This window comes from Dryobates pubescens, chromosome 16, assembly GCF_014839835.1.
Source record: "Dryobates pubescens isolate bDryPub1 chromosome 16, bDryPub1.pri, whole genome shotgun sequence".
NCBI lineage: Eukaryota > Metazoa > Chordata > Aves > Piciformes > Picidae > Dryobates > Dryobates pubescens.
In genome coordinates this window covers 3187575-3198690 of record NC_071627.1, presented here as the reverse complement: position 1 = coordinate 3198690, position 11116 = coordinate 3187575, and the positions used below count along the sequence as shown (strand labels likewise).

Sequence of the window (11116 nt, the reverse complement as noted above, 5' to 3'; positions counted from 1 at the left end):
TGAGACATCTCTTTTTAAAGAGACTTTCTGTAAAATAGATGAGCCATGATGTCCAGTCTTGCACAATTACATGAGAAAAACAGAAGTCATCCAGAAGGCTTCCAAAATATCCAATATGTACAGAAAAAGGATCTGTGGCAGAAGACTCTTGTATCACACTCTCTGCAAATGAGTGGGTCTAGGAGTGAATACCTCTGCCCTGTTTTTATATGAAAATAATTTTACCTCTTCAGAGATGAAGACACAGTAAAGTTATGCTGGCCTTGCAAAATTCAAGTGAAGGTTCACTGAACAGGATTAGAAACTCGGTTCATGACCAGCTTCTGGAATCGACATAAGAATCACTGTTCTCTCTGATGTTGGAATGCAGGCTGGAGCAAAGTTGGCAGTGTTGACACCATCAAAATGAGAGACAGCCTTCCCCTTTTGCCTTAATGTTTGTCCCTTTTTTCCCCCACCTAATACTGCTCTTCCTTGCCTGGCCCTAGGGCTTTGACCCTTCCATCCTGTTGGTTTTCATGTTACTGCTTGCACATAACAGTAGCTATACCTCACTGTAAAGCAACAGCGATAGGAAATAAAAGCACTTCTGCTGAAATGCAGCTGAGGAGGGAAGCATGCAGGAAGATGAGAGGGTTCAGGACTCTAAAACTGAAGCTGGTTCTCTTCTCAAACCGAGGTACTTGAACTTTAAACTTTTCCTTTCAACTGACTGGGATCATTGCTGTTGTTAAACTGGTGTCTATGGAGTCAGGCTGTGTAATAACTTAAACAAAGGCCTAATCCCTCTCCAAGGCAGCCAGACAGTTCGGAAATTAGGGAATTCTGGCAGCTGGATACTTGTCGTGTGACATAGGCATTAATGCTGGTTTATGCTATGATGCCAGGAAGTAATGCCAGTCTGTGTGAAGGGCTTTTATCAAATGTAGCAGGTAAAATACACAAGCTTGCATGTTAGCAGATGGAAGCCATCTGTGTATGCTGAAGATTATGCTGTGACATAGGCTAGCAGTGGTATTGCAAGTTTCCCTGGCTGCATCAAGCCATTCAGAAAAGAAACTGTAGTGAAAACATGAATGACAGCTAATGGTTAGCTAATGTGTCAGAAAATATTTTCAAATACCAAATTTCTTTTAAAGTTGTTCAGATTTACTCAGAAAATGCTTCTGTCTCACATCCTAGACACTGTACAACCATGTCACATTTCTATGTGAATGTCAAACAAATTAAGATGACTTTGGAATAATTTGAATATGAAAGGGCAAGATACATATCTGTAAATAGAAGGCTTAGTGAAATGTCTTCAAAGGCAACAAAATTAATCCATATTTGTGTTGCAGATTCATGTCAAATTCATCAATAGAATAGAATAGAATTAGACCAGGTTGGAAGAGACCTTCAAGATCATCGCATCCAATCCATCATCCAACACCACCTAATTCACTAAACCATGCAACCGAGAGCCTTATCAAGTCTCCTCCTAAACACCTCCAATGATGGTGACTCCACCACCTCCCCGGGCAGCCCATTCCAATGGGCAATCACTCTCTCCTAACATCCACTGTGAACCTCCCCTGGCACACCTTGAGATTGTGTCCTCTTGTTCTGGTGGTGGTTGACTGGGAGAAGAGACCAGCCCCCCACCTGACTACAACCTCTCTTCAGGTAGTTGCAGAGAGTAATAAGGTCTCCTCTGAGCCTCCTCCAGGCTAAGCAACCCCAGCTCCCTCAGCCTTTGGACCAGGCTTTTAGTAGTACTCAGTACATAATCATAAACAAAAAAGGTGTATGGCAATGAATTGTCTTCTTGAAGATACTGAAGAAATCTAAATTTGCTTTCATATTTCTTATTTTCTTTTTATGGACTTTGACATTTCGGCACAGATGACAGTCATACAAGTATTGTAAAATTTTTTAGGTTGTTTGGGGCTTTCATTCCTAGGGTTGAACAGTTTATAACTTCCAGAAAAGTCTGTGTTCTCTTTTCTTTAAATAGGAAGATGCCTGATATCTAGGAAAGCAAGTGTATAGTTTAGAATCAGTTTGAAAAGGAGGAGAACTATGTCTGCATTTCATGCCTGAATTTACTTTGTGGTAACTTTTGCATAACAGATGTTTCTCAGTTTCAGAATCACTTCACGGTCTTCATCAATTTGTCACATTATTATTCTCATTTCAGGAATGCAATTGTTTGGATTTTGGGAAGACATGAACAGAATTATTTCAGATTCTGAACTGGTGTCTGGTATTCCCTACGCATCTGCAGTTCCAGGACTGATACAGTATCTTCAGAGCATCACCAAACTTGCGATATCAGTATTGTCAGTGACTGCAGGTCCTGACATCCACAGCAGAGGTTCATGTTTTGCAAAGCAAAGAGGCCAGCCGTCATTGTCAATAGATCGGCTGCTTCACTGTGAGTTTCATGAGGTACGTCTGCTTGCGTTGGAAGCAGTACTGCTCTGGTTGAAGCAAATAAATTCCAAGCAGGCTGCAGAAGAAGAAGGAGGTGTACTGCATCTGCTTACTGATTTGGAAGGCACTCTTCTCACAATGGCTCTGAAGGAAAACAATCTCCAGTGTTTTTGCAAGGTAGGAGGGTGCTCTTTTTATTGACATGTGATATCATAGTATCAGTCAGGGTTGGAAGGGACCACAAGGATCATCTTGTTCCAACCCCCTGCCATGGGCAGGGACACCCCACACTAGATCAGGCTGGCCAGAGCCTCATCCAGCCTGGGCTTAACCACCGCCATGGATGGGGCCTTAACCACCTCCCTGGACAACCCATTCCAGGGCTTCACCACTCCCATGGTGAAGAACTTCCTCTTCCACGTGCAGCCTGAATCTTCCCTCCTCCAGCTTCATTCCATTCCCCCGAGTCGTGTCACTACCTGATATCCTGAGAAGTCCCTCCCCAGCCTTCTTGCAGGCCCCCTTCAGATACTGGAAGGCCACAATAAGGTCACCTCGGAGCCTTCTCTTCTCCAGACTGACCAGCCCCAACTCTTTCAGTCTGTCCTCATAGGAGAGGTGCTCCAGCCCTCTGCTCATCCTCGTGGCCCTTCTCTGGACATGTTCCAGCACGTCCATATCCCTTTTGTAATCGGGGCTCCAGAACTGGAGGCAGTACTCCAGGTGGGGTCTCAGCAGAGCTGAGTAGAGGGGGAGAATCGCCTCCCTTGACCTGCTGGCCACACTTCTCTTGATGCAGCCCATGTTTTCACTGAATAATATTCTTGTTTTTAAAAAATATCTTTCAAATGTGCATGATGTTTTTTAAAGAGTACATGAGTGGGGGGTTGGTTTTGTTATGTTTCACACTAAACAGGAGCTGTGTACATTCTCTAACAGATGTTCTTGCATAGAAGCAAGGACTTCCTGTTTCTTTTTTAGAGTAGTGTTCATGTCATTGTTTTACTGATCTCAAATATATGCATTCATGTTGACATTGTTTGTGAATTCTTTTTTTTGTGAACTGTATGTGCAGGTGCTGGAAGTTCTTTATAACACAGATCTCAGAAATGTGCTTTCAAAGACGGAATGCTCTACAAAAATGAATCCAAACAAGCTCTTAAACTGGAGTTTAAACGTTGTAGATGCCTCCAACAGGTATGGCCTATCATGCTCATTTCGAGTTTGTTAAATGCAAGTATTTTAATGCTGAGGCCTTAATTTATTCTTTTTTGGGGCTCTCTGAAGATTTAAAAAATCTGTTTCATGGAAGTGAGTGTGGCTTATTTGAATAAAGTGAGCACCTGATGAGAATTTTTCAGAGAAGTTAGACATGGATGTGAATTATTAAAAAGGCTCACAAATCATACTGGTAGGCACCTTCTAAATGTCCAGTAATACAGTTCCTGAAGCACAGTTACTCTGACTGTCAGATGATAGCCAGTGAGCATAGCTGTTCCTGAATGGTCACTGGGAAACACCTTAACACATAGAGTTGATGATCCAAGCATACACACACTGTGAATCTGCCACCTAGCCTATCCTGGTTTATCTGCAGACTGTCTGTAGAAAGAGTGACAGATCTGATTTCACTTGTTGGATTGGCAGAAATGGTTAACCCTAGTCCTTAGGGTTTGCACTCCTTAGTTGGACTGTAAAGTAAGAGAGAAGGCACTGAAAATTTGGATCCAGTTTGTAGTTTGTATTGAATTAGAAGCAGTGTCCCTCCATTCATAATTTTCCAGGCAACCAGCACCAGAACAAGAGGACACAGTCTCAAGCTCTGCCAGGGGAAGTTTAGGCTTGAGGTGAGGAGAAAGTTCTTCACAGAAAGAGGAATTGGCCATTGGAATGTGCTGCCCAGAGAGGTGGTGGAGTCACTGTCCCTGGAGGTGTTCAAAAAAGGATTGGACGTGGCACTTGGTGCCATGGTTTAGTAGTCATGAGGTGTTAGGTGTTAGGTAATAGGTTGGACTTGATGATCTCTGAGGTCTTTTCCAACCTTCTTGATTCTATGATTCTATGAATGCATGGACAAGGTTAACTTGTTCGGGCTTGAAGAGTAAGACCATGCTGATTGTTATGCCATATATTGCACTGCAGTGTAACCAATGTAGAATAGTTAGGACAGAGAGTGTAGAATAGGATAGTTAGGACAGAGAGTGTAGAACAGAAGTTTATAGCAGTGCACATTTGTTGCTGATTTACACTTAATTTTTCAAGTTTAAATGATGATGTGAAATGTTTATTTCTGGAATTAATTAAGATAGTTGTGTTAAAATAACACTGACTGGTGTGGTCAGAGGTAAATAGCTGAGTAGTAGACCTTATGCTCAGGTGTTGCCATTCACCACCGAGAGACCAGTCCGTCAGGAGCCACGGTGCCAATCGCCGTGTCGTTAGATGCTGCTAGGCAGCATGGGGGCTCAGGAGCCAGCTATTGGTGTATTCTGTATAAGTAACATTTCTAGCAACTGTAGGAGAGATACTCCTAGAGCTTAACACCAGCTTGAAGAAATGATTGTGTTTATAAATTAAAATAATGTCTGGTTTGTTTTCCTTGGCTTCAGTTTTCAAGTGTGTTTTTCTATGAGAAGTCTGCAGGTAGAAAATAAATTACAAGAGAAGTGAAAGGAAGAGCACACTGCATTTGCACATTGACTGGAAACTTGACCAGTATCAGGATCTGTAATGTAAAAATTCTGAATGCTTAGCTTGCAAAATAGCCATTGGCAATAGTCAGGAATGATTAAGAGCTGACCATTTGGGGTTCTTTTCTATAATGGCAGCTTTTTAATAATTGCAGAAATAGCTGATTTTTTACATGGCTTTGCCTTGTTTTCTCAGCACTGAAGTTCAAAGCATAGCTCTCAAATTTGCTTCCAAGTTGGTTGCCCATCTTTTGCAGAACCATCATCAGGTAAGGGAGAATGGAGTTATTTTATAGTTTTGCAGTTGTAGAGGTTTTGGTGACTGGGATAACATGATTGTATTAGATAGAAGCCTCATGCTTGTGTTTTCTTGTGTCATTGCGCCTTCTCTGGTGTTGTGTCTGCCTCTCTGAATACACTGTCACATTCTGAAATGAAATGGCTATGAGTATCATCTCAGTATATGCCTCCCAAGGCAAATTGAATACCTAAATAAAATTTTGTGATGGATTAATTTCAGCTTCTGAGAGCATCCAAAATAATCACTATAATGTGGAAAGAAAAGTGCCTACGGTGATTAGCACATGCAGTGAATCCAGGCCAGTTACTAAAGTGCAGCTTTGTTGTGGTTTCTGTTCACTGGGGAGCCAGCAGGAGAGCAGATCTGAGGGGAAGGCATGAAGCTGAAGCAGTGGCTAGGTGCATTTCCCTTCCTCACAGTGAGCAGGATGACCTTGCCAAGTCTTAGCCTGAAATCACTGTCTGAGCACAGCAGCCTGTGCCTGTTTTATGTGTGGAGTTTCTCATTGAATTTCCTATTTCAATCTGTTTAAAAAACATTAGAGTAAGTATAATCACCCTTGTAAAATTCACAGCTCTGTTCTCCATTCCTGTTTGTAGTCTATTTAATTTAGATTTATACCAGCACAAACTACTGGCTCAGATTTATTCTCATTTAAATTGTCAACCAGTGATGTCACATATGTATGCATAGGGCAGTGCTAAGGCAGCTTTTAGTGCTAAGACAGTTCCAATTTTTATGTTTTTCAAAGATACAAGGCCACAAAAGCCTCTTAATGGATATCCAGTACCTGAAGGGGGCCTAGAAGAAGGGTGGAGAGAGACTGTTTACAAAGGCCTGTAGTGACAGGATGAGCAACAATGGCTTCAAACTGGAGGAGAAGATTTAGATTGGGTGTTAGGAACAGTTTATTTACCATAAGGCTAGTGGAACACTGGAACAGGTTGCCTGGGGAGGTGGTTGGGGCCTCACCCCTGCAGATATTCAAAGTGAAGCTCGACAGGGCTCTGGGCAACCTGATCTAGTTGAGGATGCCCCTGCTTACTGCAGAGGGGGTTGGACCTGATGACCTTTAATGGTCCAGCGCAGACCATTCTATGATATAAAAATAGACAAAATTATCATGATCTCTTTTACAATGAAGATTTTTTTTTTCTCTTACATAGCTGTTATTTTTTTTATTGGATGTGCAGCAGAATTGATTCTTGTTGTATGCTAATAACCTTGTCTCATTATCAAATTAAAAAAAAGAAGTCAGATTTCACACGAGAATTTAGAATATGAATTTTGTTGTTAAATCTCTCAGTTTAAGAAAGGCAAAATACAAGGACTTCAAGTTGCAAACAGAGAGTGTCTTCTGCTTTGTAAAAGACCAAGTATATCAGTTTTCCATCTGAACTCTTTGGGCTTGCAGTCAGTATTTCCTTCTGTAGAAGGAATTGTTCCTGTCCCATGAGGTCAAGTTCTATCTTTCTAGATAATCCACATGTTTGTTCTGGGAGATTATTATTTTTGTTATTTATTTCATTTTTATTTTAAAACCTCTTACAGAATCTGGCCCTGTCCTTTTGTTCGTTGTACATGGCCATGTACCATTGCATAATAAGGCAGAGTCCAACTTAGGTTTTGTTTATCCCTCAGTGAGTCCTTCAGTGCATGTCTATACTTTAACTCAACTCACCATTTCATTGATTCTTTTACCTTATTTGCTTGTTCTGTTTTTCACTTCCTTTAATTAAGAATAAGTAAAAAATGAAAGAAAAAGGGAGATAAAAAGTAGCTGCATATACCTCAATGGAAATCAAGAGTTTGGAAGCACTGTTTGAGTTGTGGGTAAAATGCACATTACTAATCTCCACACAAAACATTTAGCTGCCATTACTACACATCAAAAATAGTTGTAGCTTTGTCCCATTATTACTAAGTAGAGGTTTTTGTAGCATGTGTCTGAGGGCTAAGTATTTTCCAAATGATGGCAACTGGATTTTATTTCCTGCTACTTTTTTTTTTGGTAATTTTTCCATGCTTTAGGACAGCAAGCTTTGCTGTGTATCAGACAACATGCAGGTACCTTTAGTGTTTGAATGCACATGATATCAGAACCCAGGGTACTTCACCAATACTATTTAAACAAATTTCCATACTGAGGAGGAGATGGAGCTGCATCCCCCACATTTAGCAAGCATTGTATCATTACCAAAGCCTAAGACTGATGCTATGGTTCATGATTTTAGTTGGTTTTCCGACATGTGTCTGTATGCAGGATACTTCTGAGAATTGCTTCTCTGTTAGAGTCCAGTATATTTGTCTTCAGCTTCCATCAGCTCCCATGTTTAGAAGTGCCAAGGATGCAAAGATGTTGTGTAGTCAGTGATGAGTCTAGAGAAAAGGGACAGAGCAGAAGAATTGCCTATGGGTGCTGCTACTGCTCTGGCTAAAAGAAAATCTCCTATCTTAACTACTTGTGGCACTGTAAGCCAGCTTTTGCTTGGACATGGAGGGTTCACCACCTTGCAAAAATACGGGCATTCATTGATGTGTAGTATCCCTTCAGCAGTCCATAGTTTAATGTGAGAGTAAGTGGCAACACCAGATTGTACAGCATACTTCCTGCATGTTCTGTGCCTTCAGATTTCAGAAGAAGTCCTGAAAAAATGGGTTCAGCTGATAGCTTATTTTTGTGAAGATGAGCAACAGACAGAAATGCTGTTAGCAATTGCTGAAGTTCTTAAAGGTGTAACATCGTTCCTTCTGATCAATGAGAAGCTCATTCTTGGTGAGTAGTTTGAATGTTAATTTTCTGGATCTTTTTAGATAAAAGCCATTAGCCAACATCTTAAAATTTATTGCATATATAGATATGTAACACAAGCAAAAGACATCATTGCATCAAACAGGGTTTAAAAAAAAACCAATAGGATTTAATAACTTAACAGGTGCTTAAATTCTGGTACAAAAAGCAGTTGTGCAAGAGTCTCTTGTTGTGCAGAAGACATTGGGTTTTTTTCTTTTAGCTTTTTATTCTGCTTTTTTCCTGCCTTTCTGGAACAGAGAACAAAGGGATTTTGTGACTAAAGGGCGAGGAGATATACAGAAATAGGTAGTGATAAGTGATAAAGAAATTATTTTGCATCCTGAACAAGGCAAGCAGCTTTAAATTCTTCAGTTTCAGTGATACTGCATTCCAGAGTAGTTATTGAAATCATTTTAGTTTGAGTAGTTTAAATCTGTATAAATTGTCTGGATACATTTTTTTGTTAGACAAGAAGAATGGAATCCTTTTTAAACTGCAGGTAGTGGTGTTTCTAAAAAACCAGCTGTTTATTTTGAGGTGTATCTCTTAAGAGGTACTGATCATATTTAACAGAGCTAAATCTGTTGCAGGCATCATTCTTTTAAGAATTCATAGTATCAGCTCTGGAAATCCTAACCTCTAACCATCCATTTAAAGCCTTTAGTAGCACAGACATTACCATTTGAAATAAAATTAAGGCAGTGAAGGTATTGGAGTGAAAAACTCCCAAATGCTGTACTTGTCATCTGTCCCTGTATCTGGTCCATAGCTGATGGAAAGCAGTTTCTTCTTTGATCTTGTTAGAAGAGTTGCTTGTTTCTGTACTTTTCAATTGGGTAGATATGAAGGTCTGCAGTAAAAAAATAGCAGCAGTTGCTATCCTGCATAAAATCTAAATAAAACAAAGAAAAAAACCTCAAATCCTCAAAACTCAAAAAAGCAAACAAAAAACAACTACAAAAACCACAAACAAACAGTCCAGAAAAGAAAGCCCCAAGGCCTCAGTGGTCAAACCATCTGAAATAGCACATTGCTCTGAAAATTTGGCCAGGGGAGGGAAGATGCAGAGCTAGAATTGTTGATCTACCTAGAATTGTTGATCTGAGGTTCTTTGCAGCTGTGAAAGAATCAGTACCCCAGTGAGAAGTTCACAAAATTAAGGGCATGATCTGATGTTTAGTCATAATGATATGACTCTAGAATCATTCCCTCAAAGTAAAATGGATTATGTGCATGTTAACAGTTTTGGGGTTTACGCCTTGTTCTGCATCAGCTTGTTCGATCACATATGTCAGAAAGTAGATGTTAAAGTAGTCATTCCCATAAGTTTCCTTTAAATACGTTTGTAAGAGGAAGAGGGCAAATGAAAATCAGCATGTTCTAGATGATCCCATCATCTCTCCATCATCTTGCTTGAGGGTTCAGAAACAGCCTTTCTGAAAAATCCATTTGCAGACTTCACCCCTCTTGGAAATAAGATAGAAACTTCTCTAGGTGGAAAAGGCAGCCATTGTATCTAGAAGGGAATAATTATTCTGCCCTAGATGTGCCAATTCAACGTGACTGGGTATAGCATGCTAGGAAAAAAGGCAACTTCTTTATGAAATAATTACACTCCATGTTGTTCTCACATAGGGAAATAGGGAAATCATATGAAATACAGGAATGCTTCTTCTGCCTGTGTAGTAAAGCCTCTAGCAATTAATTTTGAATGGGCAGTGAAATACAATTAATTATCTGGCTAGCCTTATGATACAAATCTCTGATTGACCTGTTGATAACATGCTTGAGGAAAAACAGTGCAATGATGAAGCACTAGCTCCATTGTTCTCTGTGATCACCATACAGTAATATCTAAATGCTGGCTGCCTCTAAAATGAAACCTTCTAATGGATTCCCATAATAAGAAAGTTCAATGAATGCTGCAAAATACCTCAGCAAACCTAAGAGTACAGCCTTATGATTTCAGGTTGTCTTCATTAGTGTGATACCTCTAAGTAGCACAAGGATTTGCAAGCCTGTTTGAGGTTTACCAGTTGAACATCTCCATCTTGGTAGTTACCTGTGATCACCCTCAACTGTTTGCTGTTACCCCATGGATTAAACTTGGCTTGCTTCCAACAGATAGCTGTTATGAGATTGGCACAGTATATTGACAAGTGGTGGAGTCAGGTGTATATGAGAGAAGTAGATGACTTGTAGATCCCTGGGAGGTGAGATCTTGCTGTTTCCTGAAGGGAATGGCATTTGTAGCAGCACTACTGCATGTAAGGGACTGGAAGGGACCTCCAAAGAACTTGGTTTGGCATCTGCTGCTTCAGGTAGACTGCACTAGCTAATCCTTGATTGCAGTGCATTGGTCAGCCTCCAGCAACAGTGAAGATTCTGCACTATGAACTATAGACCTCCACAAGTTAAAGCTGAACTTGGTTAAGAGAGGTCTGTTCTCTTATCTGTTGCTTACTGTTTAAACCAAGCTGAGTCAGCCACCTATATAAAGCTTGCACAAGCTGAAAACATACTGATCGTGTTGCCAGTTGTCTTCCCAGTGGTTTGCCAATGCATTTCTCCTCCTGATACTTCAGTGTTTCACTGCATTTGTTGTATTTAGGTGTGGAAACAGAGCTCTATAACTTCTTTGAATGCATATAAAAAATAGAAATCTAATTTTTCTCCATAACTGAATGCAGGGTTGTCTGATACCCTTGCTATGTGGAAATGCGTAGTTCTACTGCTGCAGAATGAAGATTTGGTAGTAAGAGATGCTGCTGCTGAGGTTATACAAGTGGCACAATCTGAAAGGAAGAGCACTAAAGGAACAGGTATGTCAGCTTCTCTTTTAAATATTACCAGATACATGGGAAACAAAAGTATTTCTCTTCTCATCACAAACTTCTTGCTAAGTTTTAAGTGACC

At 40.3% G+C, this 11116-nt stretch overlaps 1 protein-coding gene across 1 annotated transcript in view; it reads left to right on the top strand.

Moving 5' to 3' along the window:
* The first annotated feature begins 2208 nt into the window (after positions 1-2208).
* The window catches only part of LOC104296786 (thyroid adenoma-associated protein homolog), a 39449-nt gene continuing 30541 nt past the window's right edge, over positions 2209-11116 (top strand). Inside the window, exons 1-5 of the mRNA XM_054168624.1 lie at positions 2209-2430; positions 3491-3612; positions 5302-5374; positions 8038-8182; positions 10891-11022. Coding sequence (XP_054024599.1) covers positions 2209-2430; positions 3491-3612; positions 5302-5374; positions 8038-8182; positions 10891-11022 — 694 coding nt within the window. The remainder of the gene's footprint in view (positions 2431-3490; positions 3613-5301; positions 5375-8037; positions 8183-10890; positions 11023-11116) is intronic.